This window comes from Musa acuminata, chromosome BXJ3-6, assembly GCF_036884655.1.
Source record: "Musa acuminata AAA Group cultivar baxijiao chromosome BXJ3-6, Cavendish_Baxijiao_AAA, whole genome shotgun sequence".
NCBI classification, from domain to species: Eukaryota; Viridiplantae; Streptophyta; class Magnoliopsida; order Zingiberales; family Musaceae; genus Musa; species Musa acuminata.
The window spans coordinates 2,181,579-2,205,142 of NC_088354.1; the positions used below are offsets into that span (position 1 = coordinate 2,181,579).

General features: G+C 40.4%; 4 protein-coding genes across 7 annotated transcripts; 2 read left to right on the plus strand and 2 right to left on the minus strand.

Moving 5' to 3' along the window:
* The first annotated feature begins 960 nt into the window (after positions 1–960).
* On the plus strand, positions 961–2,301 carry LOC135641104 (1-aminocyclopropane-1-carboxylate oxidase 1-like). Its single transcript, XM_065156151.1, has 3 exons — positions 961–1,276; positions 1,352–1,566; positions 1,637–2,301. Exons 1-3 carry the CDS (start codon positions 1,175–1,177, stop codon positions 2,199–2,201), a joined length of 882 nt encoding a protein of 293 aa, XP_065012223.1. The 5' UTR covers positions 961–1,174; the 3' UTR covers positions 2,202–2,301.
* A 394-nt stretch (positions 2,302–2,695) lies between these two features.
* On the minus strand, positions 2,696–8,672 carry LOC103986611 (beta-galactosidase-like). The gene is made up of 18 exons (XM_009404648.3): positions 7,889–8,672; positions 7,695–7,790; positions 7,474–7,586; positions 7,282–7,348; positions 7,114–7,206; positions 6,825–6,971; positions 6,409–6,497; positions 6,163–6,268; positions 5,980–6,067; positions 5,247–5,365; positions 4,995–5,159; positions 4,563–4,732; positions 4,343–4,452; positions 4,139–4,248; positions 3,816–3,926; positions 3,640–3,741; positions 3,330–3,535; positions 2,696–3,246 (listed from the first exon to the last, which is right to left on the minus strand). The coding sequence occupies exons 1-18, from the start codon at positions 8,084–8,086 to the stop codon at positions 3,135–3,137; spliced, it is 2,202 nt and encodes a 733-aa protein (XP_009402923.2). The 5' UTR covers positions 8,087–8,672; the 3' UTR covers positions 2,696–3,134.
* A 5,486-nt stretch (positions 8,673–14,158) lies between these two features.
* Positions 14,159–19,779, plus strand: LOC135639386 (nucleosome assembly protein 1;2-like). Its single transcript, XM_065153124.1, has 12 exons — positions 14,159–14,324; positions 14,434–14,477; positions 14,601–14,696; positions 17,584–17,676; positions 17,871–17,961; positions 18,055–18,116; positions 18,196–18,380; positions 18,471–18,648; positions 18,737–18,780; positions 19,032–19,236; positions 19,341–19,358; positions 19,456–19,779. The coding sequence occupies exons 1-12, from the start codon at positions 14,273–14,275 to the stop codon at positions 19,504–19,506; spliced, it is 1,119 nt and encodes a 372-aa protein (XP_065009196.1). The 5' UTR covers positions 14,159–14,272; the 3' UTR covers positions 19,507–19,779.
* Positions 19,727–22,508, minus strand: LOC135639385 (putative transcription factor bHLH041). 4 transcript variants are annotated; one of them, XM_065153122.1, is made up of 8 exons: positions 22,269–22,508; positions 22,050–22,178; positions 21,861–21,941; positions 21,762–21,776; positions 21,628–21,690; positions 20,937–21,551; positions 20,497–20,871; positions 19,727–19,951 (listed from the first exon to the last, which is right to left on the minus strand). In XM_065153122.1, the coding sequence occupies exons 1-8, from the start codon at positions 22,401–22,403 to the stop codon at positions 19,862–19,864; spliced, it is 1,503 nt and encodes a 500-aa protein (XP_065009194.1). In that variant the 5' UTR covers positions 22,404–22,508; the 3' UTR covers positions 19,727–19,861. The 4 variants fall into 4 exon arrangements, with proteins under 4 accessions (XP_065009194.1, XP_065009195.1, XP_065009193.1 ...); XM_065153123.1 differs by having other exon boundaries at positions 21,861–21,936; positions 22,269–22,387; XM_065153121.1 differs by having other exon boundaries at positions 20,497–20,868; positions 21,861–21,966; positions 22,269–22,387.
* Positions 22,509–23,564: the final 1,056 nt, after the last annotated feature.

Consider the following 23,564-nt stretch of genomic DNA (forward strand, 5'->3'; position numbering starts at 1 on the left):
TGATGATAGAACAAGTTGATGGGGGCAGGTATTGAATTCATATTCGTAATGCAGAATTATTGTCATCCAACTAATTTACATATTCTGGAACATATATCGGATTGTGTTCGAGGATAATGGCCTCAACAGTGAGTTAATTGCTTCATTTTGACCTTATGCCTTTGCCAAAGCAATCAACTGTAGAATTTGCAATGCAGTAGACATCTTACTCTGCATTTCCTGAAGGTTCAATCAACCAGCGGATTTGCCATCTTCCGGTGGGCATGCAGAAACACGGAGATAGAAAGTGTTCTCAAGTTTTGACCAGTTGGTCTCAGCTCTAGAAGAGCTGATGGGGTTCGGTCGAAGCTGATGCAGTGTGACCCACCTTCCTAAATGGTAGTCATGCTGATGTTCCTGTCTACAGAAAGAAACACAATCATACCAAATCCAAAAGAAATCTAAGCTAAACCAAATTATGACCAGCTCTACCCCAAATCAGCATGCTTTCGACATCAAAATCTAGTCCATGTTGCTCGGTTGGCCAGTATCTGATCCAGCTTCCGGATGCTTAGACCTCGAAGCCAGTGGGGATGTAGATCCAGGTGGAGCCATCGATTGTCGTTCCCGTTCGGCTTGGGCCTACAAGAACATCAAGGAATTTGATAATGGATTCTCCGGGATACTCTCAGTCTCCGAATCCAAGGCAAGACTCATAAGGTTTGCGGGCCATGTTCCAATGACAGTGACACAATCCTACTCCAAATGTAAACAGAACAAAAGGCAGCGCGGTTAGCATCGGTCTCCCATGTCAAGGTTCTCAATGGAGTAGTTAAGACTGGATTCTTCCCATGCCGCCCACCGGAAGATGAGAAGGAAATTGAGTGGCCTTCCCCTGGTTTTGGCATAAGAAAATGGAACACAGGAGAGCTGAATTGTTTCTAGTACAAGTCAAGGATGATTAGGTGATGTACTTGGACTGGTTTTGCTGCTGCTATTCTAACATAAAGCTACTCAGGTAAATTGCCATCACATGGGCGAAAGGGCGAGATGAACTTGGACTCCATTATAATGCTTGATGAGCTACTATAAGTATGGCTGGTGAATGCATCTACTACGGATGTGAAGAGTTGGGTCGAGGAAGCGTGCTTACCGAGTCGGAGGAATAACCCGAGAGGCACGAAAGCCGGCGGAAATGGAGATCCCGGTGATCAACCTTGGAGAGCTGGAGGGAGAGAAGAGAAGCAAAACCATGTCGCTCCTCCATGATGCGTGCCAGAAGTGGGGCTTCTTCTGGGTACGTTGTGAGCATCTTTATCTCTGCAAGCATTGGTATTCGTGTTTGGTTACTCTGATGAGTCCGGCATGGCAGCTCGAGACCCATGGGATTGAGGATGGAGTGATGGAGGCGGTGAAGCAGCTGGTGAAGCAGCACTACGAGGAGAGCATGAGGGAGAGCTTCTACGAGTCGGGGCTGGCACAGGGACTGCGACGTGGAACTAAAGCCTCGGATGTGGACTGGGAGACCAGCTTCTTCTACCGCCATCGCCCGGATTCCAACATCAATGATCTCCCCGAACTGGTTCGGTGAGTTCTCTTCCATGGAGTATAACCACGTAGAGCAACCCCAAGCTGACGCCGCAGCATGCTCGTGCAGTGACGCTATGAAGCAATACGTCGAACATGTGGTGAAGCTGACCGAGAAGCTCGCGGAGCTTCTGAGCGAGAATCTCGGGCTGGCGAATACCTACCTGAAGAACGCATTCGCCGAGCCTTTCGTGGGGACGAAGGTGGCAATGTACCCCAAATGCTCCAACCCGGAGCTCGTCATGGGGCTCCGCGGCCACACCGACGCCGGTGGGATCATCCTGCTGCTGCAGGACGACACGGTCCCCGGCCTGGAGTTCCTCAAGGACGGCGAGTGGGTGGCGGTGCCGCCGGCGCAGGGTCACCGCATCTTCGTGAACCTCGGCGATCAGGTCGAGGTCGTGAGCAATGGCGTCTACAAGAGCATCAGGCACCGGGTGCTCGCTGACGGGACCGGAAGCCGGCTGTCGATCGCCACGTTCTACAACCCGGGGGCCGACGCCATCATTTCCCCGGCGGCCGAGCTGGTGTACCCGAGTCGCTACCGCTTCCAAGACTACCTGGATTACTACACCAAGACCAAGTTCTCAGACAAAGCGTCGAGGTTTCAGAACATGAAGCAGACGCTCGTGTGAGCCACTCATGCCTGTAGCAGCTGACGGAAGAGGAATTTGTACTGGTCAATCCACGCTTGTGCTTCAATCCAAATAAACATCGATCGCCATCTCTTCTTTAGCTGCCCGGCACTGTCAGAGTCGACAGAATCATTCCGACCACCGAGTATAAACATCAACGTCGCGCATCAGCCAGAAAACTGGGCATTTTTATTGTCATTAAATTTTATATAAAATAATTTTAATTAAATTAAGAAAAACATTTAAACTATAAATATCGACAAGGATGCCATGATATAACAGTTCAAGAACTCGGACAGAATCCTACTGATGTGATGACAATTCAAGAACACTATCAGATCAAGAATGGAGGACTGGTTTAGTGTCATTGTTTCATTGCTGTAAAAGAACTAAATTGCTGAGCACTATGTAGTAGAAACATAAGATGAAAGAGACTTAGCTTGCAGGAGATGATATATTCATCTTATGATGAAAGAGTGTCTGAAAATTACAGATTTCAAAGGTGAAGGAAGGCAGTTCCTTTATGAATCAAAATGCTTACATGCTCAGTTCCTGCAATAACAAGACCAGCCATTCCACTTTGTGGACATTATTCCCAACCCATTTCAGGATAAAAGACAAAGGTTTTCCACTATCAATTTCCTAGATTTGCACACATGAATTCAAATTACATTCAGACTCCTACATGCTGTATGATGCAAAATTCATCCAATAATTTCTTTAGTGTCGACAAAGCCATGTTGGAAATGTTGGCCTGTGTACGATTACTCGCACTTAACCAGGCAATACCGATCACCAGAAGTAACTTCTGCCGTCATCGTGTAGACGGGCGTTGAAGAGGAAGATTAGCTTTGCTTTTTTTTCTTTTTTTTTTTTAAACTTGATCACCATCAATGGCCAATGTTCGCAGATGGCTTTCAGCAGCAAGCTTGTTCATAGTGCTGTTCTTTTTACCAAAGATATGCCTGATGGATCACCACCCCACTCTTCAAACACAACCAGAAGGTTTCCAGTTGGGTTTAGCCAGGAACGAGGAACATGGTACCTGAGATTGTAATCACTAGCTGGTCATCTAACTGTCGCAGACCAGCTACTTGATTGGGTAGAAAAGAAGAATAGATTTCTTACCATTTTTGAGAAGACTCCCCACAATTTGTTTGGCATTTTTTCTCATTGTATGTTCCACGGTAATCACAACTGGCACAAGTACCATATGCTTTGTAGGCAGGCCAGTACCGGCCAATGCTTTGTCCATTAATCCATATCTGACCTTTGCCCATGCTACTCATATCTAAAGCCAATGGCTCATCGCCGCTTGGAGCATTAAAGAAAGCCTGGAAGATCATAGGGATTAAGACAATGCTAGTCATATCGGTCCTGAACAACAAAGAAAGGAAATTTGCACTTTGCAAGAATGCCTGCATTCTGCTGTACTAACCTTGTACCAAGTCAAGGCCTGTTTCGAAGATGCACCGCCCCACTCAACTGAAGAAACACCACTAAGCATATGAAGATTCAAAGATTCACCTTTCAAGCCAACCTGCACACAAATATCAAACTTACTAATCTGCAACTTTTAGGAAGAAGCTAGGCAAATCATGCACATAGGGAAACCTGGTAAGTCCATTTCTGTGAGGTAAGGTCTCTTCTTCCTTCATTAAGGCCATGCAAGGTCACTGGACCAAGAACTCCAGCATTCCATGTCTCAAAATGACTACCAACATTCTGAAAGAAATCAGAAAAGAGGAACTAAGATAACCAGAATTTCTGCAATTTATTTTGCTGAGATAAGTGCAAAAAGATAAAATTTCATGTGCTCCCCAAAATATTGTGTATATCCCTCTGATACACATTAATATCTCAGAGAAGGATAGTTACCATAGTATGTTTTAGATGGATACATATAACATGAAAAGTTTCCAAACAAAGGTACGCACAGGTAGACCAACAGCTACACTTAAAATGGAGATTTGGTTGCTTCCTGCCCACAACTTTGCCTTTCCTTTATAAGTCAGTTTTGGATTGTTTAAACCACCATAAACAGTCCCTGCCGGAAAAAGGAAGTTAAATGTGTAGATTGGAGCCGATCAAATATCGGGCATATTTTCAAATATAGCTCTGCATAAGCCAAAGTAACTTACCAGCTCGCTTTCCGTTGATGAAAACATGCATAGAATGACCAGCCGACATTACAGTCAGAACAGGGTGTGGACCATTCTTTAGAAATGGTTCATTTGGCCCTATATCAACACTGAAAAGGGAGCACAGTAAGATATTAATTTATAGACATTGGTTTTGTTTCAACCAAAGAGAAACTGCAAATTAACGTTGTAAATATGTAATAATAACTTTGCTACTCACGATGTAGTGTACCACAAGTAGTCTGTCTGGTCCCTTGTCATGCTTATCTGCTCCACTAGCCCATCTTTTGTGAATGAGTTATCATCCAGTGTGTTGGTCTCTTCGCTGAAGGACTTCCAAGAAAACCTACCAAGCAATGTCATTTTCATCTGCAATGTTGGAGCTTCAACCTGGATCATGATTAGTACGAATGCGCTTGAGACTCTTGAATGGGAGACCCTTTTATCCAACAAGAAACCAAGGACTCTTTCCACCGAGACTATAGATGATACAATAAAGTTTTAGGAACCACAGAACAATGTAGTGGAGTATATAATCTTTTCAAGCCATGAAACAAATAACTCAAAATGAAGAGTTGACTTGTGGGTGCAAAGGCAAGGAGTAGAATGCAAATGCAACCATGAACAAAAATAATTATCAGAAATTTCTCACCCTTGCAGTGTTGAATACTGTGGTTTTGCAGTCAGGAAGGATACTGATGGACCAAGGTGGAATATCATATTTCATTCTGTTGAAAGTAACTGTTGCATATGATCTTGGGTTGTAATTAGAAAGGAATGCAGCACAAGAGCCCGACTTTGATCTGAAGACATGTGCCTGGAAGGAATTGACTATAGATTTAGTTCCAAATCCAGACCATTGGAATATGTTTGCTAATTGTACATCTACACATAAAAGATGAACCTGCTCATAATTTCCAAGTTTTGTCACAGTGGGATCTGCTGACACAAGAGCGGGTTCACACATTTTGATCGCCTTATGCAGGTCTCTCAGATGGCCCCATTTTGGCTGCCTCAAGAGACCTGAGAAAGAGTAAAAAATGGTAAATACTAGACAAAGGGAATTAAAATTTTACATAAAATCGAGTCTCATAACAGAATTGGTTGCATCACCAGTCCTTCAAGGATTCCAAAGAATGAGAGTGACAGATTTGGAAACATGCTGTATTTCATCGTATCAATGGGAAGTTTATAACATTTGAAGTGTTTGAGCAATGAGAGAAGTATACAATAGTATCCTTGCAGCAGAACAACAGATTTTTCATATGAAGAATGGCTCATAGGAGAAGCAAACCAACTGGCAGTCAAATCACATTATTTTGTCATTCATCGCCTAGAGGTGATTTAACCCCTATTAGAAAAAGGTTTTGAATTCAAAACATTGCTAGGTGAGCAATCATACCATTTTTAGAATCATGCATTTCTTTTCAAAAGCAGGATGACAATACAAAGTTATATCTCGATGAAATTGTCAAATGCATGTTACAAGTGCTTCAGATGCAGAAAAAAAGAAGGTAGATGATCGAGTCACTCTAATACTGGCACGTCAATGTGGTCACCATTTTGACTAAAACCATATCTTTATGAAAATTGCTACATATCATTTCCAAAGAATCACAAAAGAGAAGCTACCATACCATATTCATCAACTGGGGCATCATAGTCATAGCTTGTTGAAATGAAGGGGCCACCAGCTGTCCTACCAAAGTTTGTTCCTCCATGATACTGGAATTGACAGAAATGTGCAAATTACTTTTCTTAGAGAATGTGTATAAATAAATGATTACTGGGAACTGAAAAACGAATGTTTGACTTCTTACCATATAATAGTTAACAAAGGAGCCACCTTTCTGTATAAACCGTGCAACAGCAAAAGCCAAGTCCTCAACAGGCCGGTGAGGAACCGGACTCCCAAATGCAGTGAACCTGTTAGCAATGAATACGTTGAATAAATGCACTAAATAACAAGAAGGTATCAGTTTGCCATTTTTTTTTCTGAAATGCAAATGAGTTCAATTTCAGTGTGATGTTGGGCTGAACTAAAGTTCAAGAACAAAGAAAGTTACCAGCCAGTCCAAGCTTCTGTCCACATGGTAGGTTTATAGGGCTTGTTTGGTGAGAAATAATCACAGTAGAATCCATTACAGGTGTTTATCTGTAAATATAAAATTCAAGAATAAAATGTTAGAAAGTTGTGTAAAACTATAAATTCTTCACTAGGATATAAGCTTGAGCGTCGACAAATTTAGTTGGAGTAATTGGAAACTAGGTGCCATTTTTGTTTCAGTTGGTATATAAATCCAAGAACTTGATGTTGAAAAGGAAAAGCTGGAGGAGGAAAATGAAAAGAGTCTTCCGCGCGATGTGACAAATCAACAGAAAAAAAAAAAGGCAAGTGATGCAACCAGCTCGATGCACAATAAGCAAAATAGTTGATGCAGTGAAAATTCAAGACAGTAAAAAGGTCTCTTTTTGAACTTACAATTGGATCGGGTGCATCATCTTGTTTGCACATGACCCATGGCACACCAGTCTTGAGGCCAACTGCCATTTGAGCAGCCCAACTTGCATAATTCTTGGCTGCGGCACCACCATAATACTCCTCCAGTGGACCATATTCATTTTCAATCTGCTCAAATTTGGCAAAACACATGGAAGAACAGGAAACTGAATCAGAAGAGAACTAAGATCATTATGTTGATCTCTCCTGTTTGTCTCGCTATATTGGCTAATAAACCGATGCAGTAGAATGGAAAATGATTCAGTAATACCTGAGAGAGGATGATGGGGCCACCCTGAGATTCAAATAGTCCTTGAGACTTCATCATGGAGACAATCTTCTCCGTGAATTTTGCCATTGCTGCCTTTTATATGAACAAAACTAATCAGCGATCAAGCAAAAATGGAATAAGATAAAGTATATTTTGTGAAAATTGTACCTTGAAAGGACCATTATCAGTCCTGAAACTGATACCAGGAACATATTTTAACCAGACAGGAAACCCCCTGTTCTCCGAAGAAGAGAAGAAGAACAAGACATCATCAGATTACATGTAAAGACATGTGATTCTACACCTTTCTTCGAGGAACTGGTAAAAGAACTCTTTCAAGACTGTGAATAAGAAGCTTACCCAAAGTTCCATTCGGCACAAACATAAGGACCAATTCGGAGATGAACGTAGAGGCCGGCCTGCTTCACCAGCTTGACGAAGCGAACCAGGTCATAATTTCCTCCAAAATAATACTGCCATAAATCAAGAAAAATCTTGCAAAACTCAGCTAACTTTACTGCAAAAAAGAGCAGCAGACTGGAGAAAGAGATGGGGAAGATTCCGTTCCATAAGCTGCAAACCTGGCCAGGGGAAGGCTCGTGTCCGTTCCAGAATACATAGGTCTGGATTACATCCAAGCCGCCATCTTTAGCCTTCTGGATAAGATCTGGCCACATCTGTAGACAATTCGAGGTATAAAAATCGGAGCTTTGTGCAACGAAAGAAACAGAACGGCACCAAGGAGCCACATTTCCCGCAAGAGCGGAATCCTTACCTCCGGAGTGCTCCTGGGGTAGTGAATGGAACCAGAGAAGAGGATCCTCCGCTGCCCATTGATGATCACGGCCTTGCGGTCGTAAGAAACGGAGGCATCGACCGGAGTGAAGCGCCACACCACCGCTGCAGCGACCGCCAGTAGCAGCATCGGCGACAGCCCTCGGCCGCGTCTAACCAGTATATGCTCGACGCCCATTGTGGCTAACTATTGTTCTTAGCTTCAAACGAGTTCCCTTTTTTTTACCTTACTATGGGTAGAGGGTTCCGAGAAATGATTTGCTTGTTCTCTGCTCTCTTTGCCACAGCAGTCTCTTCCTTCTCATACGTCTCTCCATCTTCTTGGCTAGAGATGAGTCGATGAATCCATTAAACAATGGCAGCACAATAACAGAGAGAATAAGAGCGAGAGAGAGAGAGCGAGAGAAGAGGAGGAGGAAATGTGCCGTAAGAGCGGGGGATCACTGCTCTTTAACACCGGAGGGGTGAAAGCGAGAACAGGACTGGTGCGGGAACGTGGGACCCCCGTCGAGGCTTCATCCAACCACTGACGGTCTGTTCCATGTATGTTGTGCTACCCAAAGCTCGTGGTGTTTGGAAGTTCCATGCACTTTTGATTTCTTAGGAAACAGGGAAGCAGAGAGACAAGAGCTGACATCGAGATACTGAGGTTCCCAGAAGATTTCATACTCTTACAGTCAAATTCCCAAACATATGAACTAGAAAGTGGCTGCTACAAGATGTTAAATCCCATCAAAAAAAGGAGGACTACAAAAAGTGATTGACGTGCAGGTTGAAGGAGCAGCTCAAACGCCTCATCAAAAAGTGGCTGTGCATTGAATTATTAGGAGGTAGCAGCAGGGAAGTAGACGAGAGAACACCACCTGCTGTCGGCAACATGTGGTTCAAATATGAGAAAATTGAACTTTTGTCACTGAAAGAACAAGGATGAGTAAATCTCAGTAATATTATATGCAGATTCATCTTGTGTTCTCAGGGTAATTATGTAAAGCCTGTTGATATATTTGTGGCATTAATCACTGAGATCACATACACCAAAAGTTCTTCAACCAAATGATAGTATCATGCAATCAGGTCAGAGCAAGTGGAGATCTCAATCAAAAAAGAAAGAGAAATTTGGCATAATTTATGCAGTCTTCGGATTGAGAGAGAACAAGTGTTTAAACACTCTGGATCAATGCTTTGATTTCTTTCCTCTTAATTTTTGTGGGTGTTAATGTAGCCACAGAAGCTATTTTTATTCTGTGAGTAAAGACATCTTTTGCCCTCGATTGATGCTCAATAAAAGTTACAACTTTTTTGTCACTACTCTGGACTTGAAACATGTGAGCCAGCATTAACTGTCTTGAACAAGACATTGCACCAACTAGAACATGAAGCAATTTGCCATATAAAATATTGTGGGACACTAATCTATATGAATTAAGCACAACAGATAAGCTGTATCAGTTCACTGGTTCATTATATCTGGCATCTGCATCAGGCTTTGGAAGTGATTACTTCTGGTGCCAACAATCTGGCTAATTCTGTCTTCTTTTAGACTACTTCTTCTTCTTCTTCTATTTCTGAAAATAAAAATGCTTCTTGTAGTTAATCATCAGTACATTCATTGTCTAATCTGCAAAAGGGTGAAACAGCTGCTGTTCTTCTCAACAACTCACTGCTGTTCATTATATCTGCCATCTGTATCAGGCTTTGGAAGTGATTGCTTCTGGTGCCAACAATCTGGCTAATTCTGTCTTCTTTTAGACTACTTCTTCTTCTTCTATTTCTGAAAATAAAAATGCTTCTTGTAGTTAATCAAATGTACATTCATTGTCTAATCTGCAAAAGGGTGAAACAATTGCTGTTCTTCTCAACAACTCACTTCTGTTCATTATATCTGCCATCTGTATCAGGCTTTGGAAGTGATTGCTTCTGGTGCCAACAATCTGGCTAATTCTGTCTTCTTTTAGACTACTTCTTCTTCTTTTTCTATTTCTGAAAATAAAAATGCTTCTTGTAGTTAATCATCAGTACATTCATTGTCTAATCTGCAAAAGGGTGAAACAATTGCTGTTCTTCTCAACAACTCACTGCTGTTCATTATATCTGCCATCTGTATCAGGCTTTGGAAGTGATTGCTTCTGGTGCCAACAATCTGGCTAATTCTGTCTTCTTTTAGACTACTTCTTCTTCTATTTCTGAAAATAAAAATGCTTCTTGTGGTTAATCATCAGTACATTCATTGTCTAATCTGCAAAAGGGTGAAACAGCTGCTGTTCTTCTCAACAACTCACTGCTGTTCATTATATCTGCCATCTGTATCAGGCTTTGGAAGTGATTGCTTCTGGTTCCAACAATCTGGCTAATTCTGTCTTCTTTTAGACTACTTCTTCTTCTATTTCTGAAAATAAAAATGCTTCTTGTGGTTAATCATCAGTACATTCATTGTCTAATCTGCAAAAGGGTGAAACAGCTGCTGTTCTTCTCAACAACTCACTGCTGTTCATTATATCTGCCATCTGTATCAGGCTTTGGAAGTGATTGCTTTTGGTTCCAACAATCTGGCTAATTCTGTCATCTTTTAGACTACTTCTTCTATTTCTGAAAATAAAAATGCTTCTTGTAGTTAATCATCAGTACAAAAGGGTGAAACAGCTGCTGTTCTTCTCAACAACTCACTAGAACCATTCCATTATGACTTCTCATATTAACACCAACATTAATTCCGGTTGCTCAAAAGTTATGTTGTATAAACTAGATTTTTGGGTGTGTTAGAAACAGTATTAGATGATCACTTTCTACTTCACCAAGAAACAGTTGGACTAGAATCATCGACCAATAAGATTCCAAAGTCCACTGTGAATGTGACCTAGCCTTTGTTCTCATAGTAGGGAATCATCTTCTGTTAGTGCACTTCATAGGTTGATAATGATCAGTGCAGTAAGATTTTTCATGCATAAGAATTTGGTAGATGGACAAGCAGATTGGCAAGTCAAGGTGCATGAAGGAGATAATTAAGCCAAAGAAGATGAATCAGTATGCTAACATGGATGTCCTCATTCAAACTACCAAGAAAAGATCTCAACCTGCTGAGGCTGTAGAAAGTTAATTCAGATCAACCTAAACCACCTCCAATGTTACCAAATGCTACCTTCTTTTCTTCTTTTTGGTGCACAGTGCTTCTCACTTTTATAGCTGCTGGTCCTTAATATTCCCTTTGTGTTTGGGACCATGTTGTTTGGAAGGAGGGCAGCTTGCTGTAAGTAAAGGTCCCACTGCAGAAAACACCTTGCAAGATGAATGCCAATCCTACCTTCCTTAATGTGGGGATGCCCTAACAACTCCAGGCACACAATGTTAGGCCAGAAACCATGCATTTAATTTTTTTCTCACTACCTAATTTTTAGCATAGTAAAGACTACTTGTTTTTGTCATTTAGTGACACTAGTTGACAGGAGTCAGACTTTAGAGACAGCTGCCTCAACCACCATAATGTTTCAATTTTTTCCTTTGACTCCACCTAAAGAAAAGGAAAATGTTACTGAATTACTAGGTTCTTAGTTGTCTTCCTACAGGTGCCTTCCAAGTCCAAATAAGTTTGTCCTACCAATGCATTCTATAATTATCTTACACTTGCTAGCAATTTTTATGCTGAAAAAAAGGAACAATGGTTGTAGTAGCACACTTGAACTTTTTCTTTACTTTTGTGTGTGTGTCACAGAGAGAGAGAGAGAGAGAGAGATTAAACAGAGATATTGGCCTAAACTATCTCATATCAATGGAATTAGCAGGCTGAAGTGTTTTTGCACAAAATTCATGGTAGCTTGGTTCAGAATAGGCTTGCCACCATTTCAAGGAGAAATAATTTGTTGATGTGACCATAATATTTGGCTGCTAAGGCATTCCTAATTGTAAAACTTGATACATTATGGATACTTGGTGTTGCAAGAGGAAAAAAATTGTTGAAATCCCACTGCATAGTTTAAGAGAAGAAGGCCACAAAATAGTACATTGTCCCTTTATCAGTTTCTTTAATCTAGATGCAATGGAAAGCCTAGTTCTCACTGGTGCTTATATCCTTTCATTATCAATGTGTTCTGACAAAAGCCTTCACTCCATCTCCATACTCTGCTTTCATTTGACCAGTGCCTAACCTGATGGCTAGCTTCTATTTGGCTAATTAATTCAAAGAACATGATAATTTTAGGTAGTAATAAAAGCTACTAAATTCAGGATAAAATAGAAATTGTACAATGAGCTTATATCACATAATAAAATTGCACATGAATTCTAGCAGTGCTGTAAACAGTGGAAGTAAAATTCAGGATAAGATAGAAATTCTACAATGTAGCAGACAGAGATATGAACAAGATGCAGATGATGTTACCATGCCATTTATTATGCTATAAGTATGGCCATTTGATGTGTAGAAGGTGCAAAGATACTATAGGTCATGGTTTAAGAATACAGATCTGCTGAGAATGTGAAAACAATCAAGCATTAGTGTCATCTTTGATGATTCAGATTATAATTGAAATATAAGTCAAAAGAACAAGAGGTCCACAGCAGCTCAGCAGAGAGTACTATTCCCTTTGCTGACCTCTGTCATCTTTTCTTGCCTTTGTTCTTTTAGACCTCCAATGCACCATGTACTTTTCCAAAGTCAAATAGAACAACATCCAGATTGATGATGGAAAGGCTTCACACACTAATACTGCATCCTTCTTGTAATCTTGTTAATGGCTTGTGTACCAGCATCCATGGAAATCTTTTTGCTGTGTAGATTGCTCAGGACTTATAATATATGAACTCCTGCCATGGCAATATGATTGGGTTGTACACATTCCCAACCACATGAACCAAGTTTGGTCTTCTTGCTATTAGCTACACACAACACATTTCTTTTTCATCAACAAGTTGCTGAAAATGTGTTTGGTAAATCTGTATTTGGATATCAGTAAAATAAGTTTAGACTTGCTAATGAGCTTCTTTGTATCTATCCATCTTGGATTAGCGCAAACACGTGTGATCATCGAATTAATCTCATCTCATTGCATCAAGTGAAGGATAGAAGGTGAGCAGCCAAATCAAACACTCAATTGACACCTTTGTTCACCAATGTTCTTTGAGGTGTTGTAGACCACTCATCTGTTCATGTCTGAAGCCACTTATAGGGTGAAACATATTTGCCCCACCAGGTTTCAATAAGTGCAGGATTTCCAACCAATCTTATCCACAAAGCCATTGTATCCTTCTTTCCCAATTACTTTTTCCCTTCTTGTTCTGTACCCAAAAAAAAAAAAAGATTGAAAGAGAAAGGAAGGAGAAGGAACATGAGTGATCATCATTGCAGTTTGATGTTTCAGATGCAAAAACATATCAATGTCCATATCAGTATCTTTTAGTCTTAGCCTTCACCATGTTCTTAAGATGTAGTATCTTAACTGATCTTATTCTTGGTGAGTTGGAAACCTTGAGTTATATTCATAATAAGAAAGAACAAGATGGTTGCAATGCAAAGCTTGGCCTAAATGATAAGATCCATCCTTTCATACCACTTCCAAAGATATCGTCATTTCAGTTCACAATTGAAAAAATATTATTAGTATTCCATAATTATTACAGATAATTTTTTAATTTTGCAATAGTCACCCACATTATTGGAGATTGAGTGTCTTCGTATTATTAAATCATTACGTAATATTCTAATTAATCTCACATTTGAAATAGACAAAGATTAAGATTGATTTATAAGGATCTAATAAATATATTAATTTTAATTTTAATTTTAATATTTTGATGTATATGTCATTCCAAAATCAAATGATATATATCATTTAGGTTAGTTTAGATTATATATATATATATATATATATATACATGGTTGAAAATGAATATTTCGTAATAAATGTTAATGGAGAAATTCATGTGAAGGATCTTATATGTTATAATAAAATTTATAATTACGATGATATATATCTAAAAATCCACAATTAAACAAACAAAATAATTAAAAAAACAAACAAAATAATTTGGCAGAATGGCGCCGCTTAGTTGTGTTGACCCCCAAACTAACGTTACTCGCCGAATTTACCCGCTTCGTTGCAAGAGAATTTTCTGTGCCTGCGTGTGGGACCCAGATATGATATAATCATGTAACCAATGAAATTGAGGATACAATGACGAGTACACAGGTACGTGTGCGCAAAGTTCTGCTAAATTTTTGAATTATGCGTGCTATAGTTGAATTGTGCGTAAATCTGCCTCCCGTGTTCTCTCTGGCTGCCTCCTCTCGTTCCGGCTCTTATCCCCCGCCCTAGGGTTTGCCTCATTGGAGCATCCCATCTCGGCGAAGAAGCGGAAGACGCGGAGGGCGACAATGAGCAACGACAATCACCAAGATGGCTTCAATCTCTCCGATCTCCGTGCCGGTCTCGCCCTCCCCCAAACCCTCTGTCTTCAATTCGATCGCTCTCGCTCTCTGTTCGCCTTCTTTCTTTTCCCGTTTGATTATCACGTCGAACTGTTTCTGTCTTCCAGCTATGAGCGAGGAGGATAGAGTCGGTCTGGTCAATGCTCTAAAGGTGCGATCCTGGTCATTCTCGATCGAGTATATTAACCTCTGCGTTTGTTGGGAGATTTGAGGTTGGATAGGTCTGTTTTTCTGCTGTTTAACGTGTTTTCGTGGGTACTTTGGTTGGCTGCAGGACAAGCTCCAGAGCCTCGCAGGGAAGCATACGGATGTTCTGGAGACGCTTAGCGCGGCGGTCAGGAAGCGCGTCGAGGTGCTGAGGGAGATTCAGGTTTGCTTTGTTCTTCTGGACTCGAGATCTTCTGTTGTATATTTCTGTGTTGGGATGATTTGTTTTGCTTTGTATATTTCTGTCTTACGTACTCGGTTGGGTTTTCCTCGGGATTTTGATTCGTATCATCTTCTATCTGTTTAGATTGTGATCGGATATTTGACTGCAAGTTAACGTTGGAAGATTTATATATCGCCAAAATAATATCCGAATATGCATGACGAGCATGACCGGTTGTTTATATGTTCGTTTTTGGTGCTTGATTTTTGGGATCATAAATACTCATACATTGGTCAGTGGGAATGAAGATCTATTTTCCCTTTCAAAGTCGTAAAACCTTATTCCGTGAAAAATGCTTGTTCCATTGTTTTTCCTGTTAGAATTTCAAATGTCATCCTCCGAATCAACTTCGACTTCTTTGAAACTCGAAGATGACTTCTATTGAAAAGTGCTCGATTTGCTATAAATAGTTCTCCAAATTGTCAATGATTTTAAGTCTGTCGTCATCTATCTCTTCTTTACCGGCACATTGTATCTTAAACTCGACTACATTAACTCCATGGATTGTTTCTAGTAGTTGCTGCTTTGCCTTTTGTTTTAGAGAGGTAGGTGAAAGAGAAAACATACATCTGCAGCCAATTTTACGTTATCATGTCATAGAATCAGATACTTGACTTCAAGCAGCGCTTCGCTAATTGAAGTATTATCTGTTGTCATTATATCTTAGAATGTTCTTTCCCTTTATTTTCAATTCTTCTGTTCTCATTTGAGTTTGCAAAATTATAATTTCTGTCAGGACCATTTATCTTGGACCTGTAAGAAACAATTATGAAGCACTATATAAGAACTAGAAAATGTGGATTTTGAGGAGGTAAAAATACATATTATGTTGACCAGTGGAGTGGTCCCTTTGGTATTAATGTGTTGCATTATAGTGAGGTCTGAGGAGGATGAACTCCTTTTCAGCATCTGATTTTCTCTTCTTATGTCTTTGGTATCAACCTGTTCTCAGTATTCCTATCTTCGAAAAATGCACTCTAAGATTATCATTTCTACTCTTGACTGGTTGATTACATTGGCTGATTACATTTAGTTTGATAAAAGAATTTTTTAAATACATTTTGATCAAATTAGTGAATTGGTCTGCCACTATGCGGGCTACAATTAACCTGTTTTATTATTCTCTTCTTCTTGGTTGAAGGGGGTTCCTATTCTAGTTTACACTGGATAAAAATACTTTTCATATTTCTTGCATTAGATATGCAGCTGAATGTTTTCGTGTGTTAGCTAATATTGTGGTAGCTTTTGTGTTAACATTTGTAAGATTAGGATGGTTTCAGGATTGACTATCGGGTTTGGAACTCTACTTTCAATCAATCAGTCAATTTACTTGACTGTTATGTTAGATTTTGTTTCTTTTTTAAATTGAGGGATTTCCTTAGAATCAGTCAAAACTTGTCGCGAGCAATTAAGATTGATTAATTTTGTCCAACTTCCAGATGATCGTGCCTACGTCTAGATGTATCTGTTTGATTCCTCAATGCTGCCAGCGTTTCAGTTTTTGGGCCCGATCATACAACACTTTTGAATGTTAGATATGTCAGATTCATAGTTTGCAATTTAACCCATCGATGGTGAAGCACCTGAATTGCATTCACTGCTGCTATTAATTTGACCGGTTCATGATGTGGTATGGATGATAAAGAGGATAGTTTGAAAATACATGAAGAGAAGATGGTTTGGAAACAGATTTGGGCAAGAGGGAGGAGTTCATATTGCATTTGCTCCCTCTTGGTGTCTACATGCCTGATTACTTTTCTTCCTAGTTCTTATTCTCCTTACTAGTTTTCTATTTTTGAAAATATGATACTGAAGTTTTTGGTTGTATTAATGACCAATGTGACAGGAAAGAGAGAATAACCAATCTGGCTGTAAGGAGAGATGTACCTTAACAAGCTGTATTAGAGCTAAATGTACATAGACGAGTGCGTAGTGCCATTTCCTGAAGTTGATCATTTTTTTGAACTATATCATGCCATTCATATTTACTCTATTAGTGCATGTTATTCTTTTGATTACTCTAGCTAGTTTATGTTGATTCTTATTGTTAGTTTTTTCTGTATGTATGTATGGTGGAAAGTAGTGGATTATCCTGTTAATTTCCATATATATGATTGTGAATGAAATCAACATTTATCTTCGTTTGAATATGACTACTAAACTTTTAAACTAATTTTTGCGAAATTCTAATCTACTAAATTTGACCTGACATTTATCCTTTCTTTGTTCATAAATCAAGAAGTTAGTTTGATGTAACATGCTATTTTTACTATGTGGTTATGCATCTGATAACATAGAACTTGCTTCTTTGTGGATACTGTATACATAAGCAATCTCACTTGATTAATAATCAGCATTTTTTTCTTGGAAACTTCTAACTTACTAAATGTCACCTGAAGACTTTGTGTTTGAACATTTAAGATCTCCTTTTGTATCATATTAGGGGTTTCAACTTGGAAATATTGAAGAAAGATAAAAGTTAGTGGTGGTGTTTATAACCATTGATCTTTCCTGCAATATAATATATGGGATTGCAGTCTAATTATTTACTAAAGTTTGGCAGCTCATCTACCACCATTGACCAGCCTGAAATGGATGTCACACCTTTCTTTAATTTTGACCTATATATTTTTTTAGATGTGCCATGTCTGTACCTCGTGAATGAACATGAGGGATATTGGATGGATTAGGAAGAAATAGGATGCTTGCCAATTGTGTTAGCAATATTCCTCTGCCCCTCTCCTCATCAATTTTTTTAACGTGTCATGAGTCAAAGTTGATGCCAAATTCCGGATGTCATTCACCTTCTCTTGTTTCTTTTCTGCAGAACCAACACGATGAGCTTGAGGCAAAGTTTTTTGAGGAAAGGGCTGTACTAGAAGCTAAGTACCAGAAACTTTATGAGCCCTTGTATTCTAAGGTACTTTTTAAAGAGCCATTAATGTTATATGATTTTCTAGTTTACTTGACTACTGGAGGAAAAAACACTGTGGCTAAGGTCTAAACCTAATGTTTAGTTGCTTTTATGCGCCTTTGTCAGTTGTGTAGTTTGTTTACTGAGTCTAGGATTAAATGTTGTTAATATCGGCTAACATTCTACGACATGAACTACAGAGATATGAGATTGTGAATGGTGTTGTCGAAGTTGACGGCATTAAAAATGAATCTTCGGTTGAAACCCTTGCTGAGGATAAAGCCAGTGAAGGTTATCTTAAGTCTTAACACACCTGAGATGTGGAATGTTTTGTTTTAGCTTTCTAGTCATATTATGGATGCTTATTGTTCCGCATTGCCTCAGAAAAAGGTGTGCCAGATTTTTGGCTCACTGCTCTGAAAACAAATGAAGTGCTAGCTGAGGAGGTAATCAATTGCAAATTATCACATCTTTTTTTCTCGTCTTCACATTGTTGGTGTATCTATTATCCTTTTCTTCATCTAGATTCAAGAGCGTGATGAGGAAGCTCTCAAGTATCTAAAGGACATAAAATGGTGCAGAATTGATAATCCTAAGGGTTTTAAACTTGAATTTTTTTTCAATTCTAACCCTTATTTCAAGAACAGTGTTCTGACAAAAACGTATCACATGATCGATGAACATGAACCAATCTTGGAGAAGGCAATTGGGTAATCCTTCTTTTTTATCTCATTGACATTGTGTATCTTATCATGGTTGATCTATTACTGATTTTTGTGAATTGTCATCTTCTACTCCAGTACGGATATTGAATGGTTTCCAGGGAAGTGTGTGACTCAGAAAATTGTTAAGAAGAAGCCAAAGAAGGGTTCAAAGAATGCTAAACCCATAACAAAAACTGAAGATTGTGAGAGTTTTTTCAACTTCTTTAATCCACCAGAAGTACCAGATGATGATGCTGATATTGATGAAGAGACTGTAAGTTATCGTCATCTGTCAGCCTGAGGAAATATTAGCAGAATAATAAGAAAAAGCACAACTAACTACATTGTCATTCTTTGGGCAGGCTGAGCAGTTGCAGAGTCAGATGGAATTAGATTATGATATTGGGTAAGCCCTTTCTGTAGTTTGGCTTAGCTGTCCGCTGGTCCACTATCTTGTAATGAAAATTGATAAATAGGTGCAATGAGAATGTCAATAGTTATAGATGCTAAAGGCTTCTTAAGACATTTTAGAACCTGCCAAGTAAATATCAAGTCTTGCTCATTCCCTATTAAGTCACCATTTCACAATACATAACGGTTCTTTCCCTGGTTGTCACTCATCACAACATTAAGTCAAAGGTACTGTTAAACCTGCAGGTCCACAATTAGAGACAAGATAATTCCCCATGCAGTTTCATGGTTCACGGGGGAGGCTGTTCAAGATGATGACGCAGAAATAGAGGATGATGAGGATGGTGAAGATGAAGAGGATGAAGATGAAGATGAAGATGAAGATGATGAGGATGAGGATGAGGATGATGAAGATGAAGATGAAGAAGAGAATGGCAAGTCCAAGAAAAAGGTATGTCTAATACGTGCAAGATCTTGTTTCCTGTTTGCAAGTTTTACACTTGGGTTATTAGACACTGACTTGTGCTCTTATTATTCTCTGTATCACCAATGCAGTCGGCTACAAGGCAGAAGGTGCATTATTATTAACTTCCCCCTCTTTTAATTTTGTCTTAATCTTCGTCGTTTCTCTTTATTTGCTTTGTTAATATTCTAAATTGTGGAAATACAGAAGAGTGGAGGGGAGCAACTCGATCGGCCCGCCGAGTGCAAACAACAGTAAAATGTTCTATAACGTGTTTTATAATGGATGAAGTGTCTTCTAGCGTGTGTAGTTGTGGAGGATCCTTACAGAGTTTTCTGATTTTTCATTTAAACTCCGTATAGAGTGTAGTCATGGAGGATTATTTGCATAGATTTGTTGGGACGATCCGTTCAATGTTTTCCAACTGTAGCGTTATGATTGTCTTCAGTCCATTGACTGGGGAAACTCTCTGCTACGATGACAATAAGTCACTGCATTATTTATCCAAGCAGTCACCATCTTTGTTTTGCAGCTTCTTTCACAGGAAATGACTTGTTTGGCCATTATCGATTACAACAGTCGGTCAAATTTGATGGGCGAAGAGTAAAAAGTATTATGAAGTGGGTGTTGCTGATCGCTCCAACACCGCAGCCACAGCTTGGGTCACAGCTTCCTCGAGCGTCTCCTCGTCGCAATCGGCGCCCTGCGTGACATCAATCAACGTCAGCTCTCTCTTCATTCAGCGGTGTCTTCTTCTCCGGAAGACAGAGAAAACCGGGACTGGACCGCAGGGAAGAGGAAACTTCCTGTGCGTTGCTTCAGCTACCAGGTGAGAATTTTGCATGTGATCCATTACAATCACAAACCATAATATATTGCTTTTGAATTCTGCAGTCAAGGGGGGCATCTAAGAAATGTCAATAGCGATCTAGTTGAATGAATCTTGTATGACATCATACTATGACAGGAGTTGGCGCTGTGATTTAGATGTTGGCTCATTGACTCAGATGCTCGGTGGCAGTCAACCTTGGCACACAGTATCTCTATTCGATCTTCCACAAAACCTCCAAACGTGAACATCAAGTGGTCCTTTCTGTCCTCGCTAGCAGAATATTTAATTTCCTTTTATTTATTATTATCTTCAACTTTAACAGGTTTATAGATTTTTTTTTCTAGAGCTCGAAGGAAAATACTCATAAATAATTCCAATTTAAAAGCTTTAATTGCATAGGTTGAAATTAAAATTACCTTTACTCGTACGGTGAAGCTTGCCTTTATTAGATCATTCTTCTGCGGCGATCCTGTGATCGCCTCCACCGATAATAAAGTAGTGGCTCCCATCCGCTTCAAGCATTGGAGTACGTCGTGAATCAAATCGATCATGTTGCAACCCGCCCTCACTGTTATGACGAGGTTGACTCCTTCGCCTTCTGGGGTCGATTCGGTTGCCTGCCGGCTTATCTGAACTCGTACTCTCTCGTTCGAATCGCCGTCTTCTTCCTTCTCATCAGGACGCCGAACCTGCATCTCTAGCAGTCGGTTCCTACGCTCCAGCTCAGATATTTGAGCTTTCAATGCGTTCAGGTAGTTCCTGGTGTTGTAAAGCACCGACGCCTTGTCCTTCTATTGAATCGAAGAAATCAGTATGTAAATGGATGCGAACAAGGATGATGAACTGGGAAGCGCACCTTGGACACCGGTGGAAGTAGCATTCTGAGAGCATCGAAGCTTTCGTTGAGCTTTTCCCGGCGCTTGCGCTCCGATATCATGTGGTGCAGCTGGTTGCTGGTAGGCCGGGCGTCCTGCGTCCGGGCTTCAAACCTCATGTCATTCATCTTCTTCAGTAGGTTGATGAGCATCTTAATCATCTTCTGGCCATGCGAGCTTGGAGTGGGGTCGCATCTTGGTGCAAAGGCTGGAGTAGCGTAGGCTTTGAATGCCCCTACTCGGCGGCCGGACCAACTCCGGTCGGCAGCCGAAGAAGAGTTCGAAGAGATGACAGCCATCATCGCCCTCGCGATCGCAGCATCATCGACGGCAGTTGATGGAAACAGCACGGTTCGGTGTCGATCGTAGACGCTCATGGGGATTTGGTGAGGGGCAACAGTGCTCGTATTGGCGAGAAGGAGAGACGAGCACTCTGGACTTTCCACCGAAAAAGATCGAAGCGAGGAGGAGTCGGAGGAGTCGGGAGGTGGGAACAACTCTTCCAACTGAGTCTGGTGAATGAATTCTTGCTCTAATTGCGACTGTCGTATGAAATCCTCGCTGAACACTTTCTCAACATTCGCATGCATGTTTGCCTGCCAAAAGGAATTCCACGTTATACATATGACACAGAAATGATCGATACAAATCCTTTGGATTTCGATCGATTACATCACTCGAAGTCGTCATCCCAAACTCGATCTCTCCGCTTGTGCATCCAAGAAAAGCTGCAGTCTGTCAAGGGAGGAGTCAATCGTTATGTCGAAGATGATCCATTACGATTAAAGAGACGGAGAATTGCCAACCTTAATTCCAGCTTCCTGAAAGATGAGACCACATCAAAGTAAGCAAGCATTCCGGATGCATTCAATTCAGCCATTAATGTTCTTGGCACGCATATATACCTGATAGAATTGCCGTTGTACTTGCATTGATGCCGAGTTCATGAGGTCCGAGTCCTTCAGCTCGATGTAGGGAAGGCTGCTCTTGAAAGCCCAACCAGGAACACAGCTTAAGAAGCGGGAAGAAGCAATCCATATATATGTCAGATACCACACATGGAGCGAAACGATGAAGGGCGTTAGGCAGAACACCTGCATCGGATGCTGCAGAGAGACCTCAAGTAGGCGGCGAAGAGCCTTCTGGAGGGGCTTCCCGACGAGGAGCTCGGCCGACCGCTGCTGTCGTCCTCGTGGTGCCATCCATCCATGGAGGTGAAGCAACTGGTTGGAAATTACTCGAGTCAGATACATCCCGATCACAGTTAAGAAAGAGATGAGTTGGTCTGTGAACCGAGAGGAATCGATGGATACTCGGATGATGGATGGTAAAGCGGAGACCACAGGCAAATATACGTGCATCCCAGTGCGCGAGCGGCGGTCCGGAGGAAGCGACTGCGGGCTTCGGGGCGGAGGAGGAAGACGGTGTCCATGAAGGCGACAGGACATGCGTGCGGCTCCAAGCTAAGGCATTTGGATAACATCTTCCATGGCCTACGATAGGAAGACAAATGGGTTCCCCCTTCGCTATTTATAAGAGAGAGAGAGAGAGAGAGAGAGAGAGAGAGAGAGAGAGATGACAAACTTCTAGTAGAAAAGTAGGGGTTCAAAGACGGAGCGAGAGAGAGAGATGACAACTTCGAGTAGAAAAGTAGGGGTTCAAAGTCTTTGCTCGAGATGATTCAGAATTGGGTCAAAGTAGGAGGCAGCAGAGATAGGCAAGCACAGACAAAGAGAGGCGGCTGTGGTCATCGTGATGTCGTCCCTCTGTCCCACCGTCGAGAGAGAGACTGAGACTGAGAGCGAGACCGAGACTGGTTCATGGCTGGCGGGCTTACTTGGGAGGTCAAGAAGCCATTATGCCATTTTACGCTGCACTGTTACAGCTAAAAGCTTGAGCTAATAGCAGAAAAAGGATTAGCCTCTTTTACTGGGAGTGGAATACTAAAAGAGATTAAAAAAAAAAGGACTCAAAAACATTCCAATTTTATATAATTGTTAACATTACATAATATTATAGAATGTGTGATAAGAAAACTTCAATCCACTTCTCCATTGTGACATGCAAGTGATTTATACTCACTTGGGTTTTTCTTTGGAGCTTTGAGGCATAACCCACACTTGATTAATGGGCCTCTTTAGAATTCCAGCCCCAATCAAATTCAATTTGTGGGTGAAGCCAATGTTCGATTCTTTGATTGCTTTCCTTTGGCAGTACACGATCGAATGGAAGGTGAGATAACGTTGGGTGATGCCTATAATGGAAGTATCCATGGGGAGTACCATTTAGGCCTTTTGTGGGGGAGAATCTACCGATAACGGGTAGTCGAAGATGCTGCGCCGGCTTTCCTCCAAAGACTAAAAATAGCCACCTCGCTTGATGTGTTTCTATGAATTAAGGTGATATCTTTGTATCTCAATCATATTGATTCATAAGTCATCCGAATTCAATTATATATATATATATATATATATATATATATATATATATATATATCAAAAATAAAAGATGATAAATCCAAGCTATTTTTATATATTCAGAAAAATAAATAAAAGAGTCTCTATGGGCTTAATTTTAGGCATTATTAAAATAAAGAATTATATTAGACA

What these genes read in the sequence shown, in the direction of transcription:
- LOC135639386 (XM_065153124.1), top strand. Translation starts at nt 14,273, where the DNA reads ATGAGCAACGACAATCACCAAGATGGCTTCAATCTCTCCGATCTCCGT. An exon ending in ATGAAGTGCTAGCTGAGGAG is followed by an intron (nt 18,117 to 18,195) that starts GTAATCAATTGC and finishes TTCTTCATCTAG; the next exon opens with ATTCAAGAGCGTGATGAGGA. An exon ending in GAATTAGATTATGATATTGG is followed by an intron (nt 18,781 to 19,031) that starts GTAAGCCCTTTC and finishes TTAAACCTGCAG; the next exon opens with GTCCACAATTAGAGACAAGA.
- LOC103986611 (XM_009404648.3), bottom strand. Translation starts at nt 8,086, where the DNA reads ATGGGCGTCGAGCATATACTGGTTAGACGCGGCCGAGGGCTGTCGCCG. An exon ending in GCCCCATCATCCTCTCTCAG is followed by an intron (nt 6,972 to 7,113) that starts GTATTACTGAAT and finishes AAATTTGAGCAG; the next exon opens with ATTGAAAATGAATATGGTCC. An exon ending in CCTTTGTTAACTATTATATG is followed by an intron (nt 6,068 to 6,162) that starts GTAAGAAGTCAA and finishes TGTCAATTCCAG; the next exon opens with TATCATGGAGGAACAAACTT.
- LOC135641104 (XM_065156151.1), top strand. Translation starts at nt 1,175, where the DNA reads ATGGAGATCCCGGTGATCAACCTTGGAGAGCTGGAGGGAGAGAAGAGA. An exon ending in AGAAGTGGGGCTTCTTCTGG is followed by an intron (nt 1,277 to 1,351) that starts GTACGTTGTGAG and finishes CCGGCATGGCAG; the next exon opens with CTCGAGACCCATGGGATTGA. An exon ending in GATCTCCCCGAACTGGTTCG is followed by an intron (nt 1,567 to 1,636) that starts GTGAGTTCTCTT and finishes ATGCTCGTGCAG; the next exon opens with TGACGCTATGAAGCAATACG.
- LOC135639385 (XM_065153120.1), bottom strand. Translation starts at nt 22,387, where the DNA reads ATGGACACCGTCTTCCTCCTCCGCCCCGAAGCCCGCAGTCGCTTCCTC. An exon ending in TACTTCCACCGGTGTCCAAG is followed by an intron (nt 20,872 to 20,936) that starts GTGCGCTTCCCA and finishes TCGATTCAATAG; the next exon opens with AAGGACAAGGCGTCGGTGCT. An exon ending in GCTTCACCGTACGAGTAAAG is followed by an intron (nt 19,952 to 20,496) that starts GTAATTTTAATT and finishes GATGTCACGCAG; the next exon opens with GGCGCCGATTGCGACGAGGA.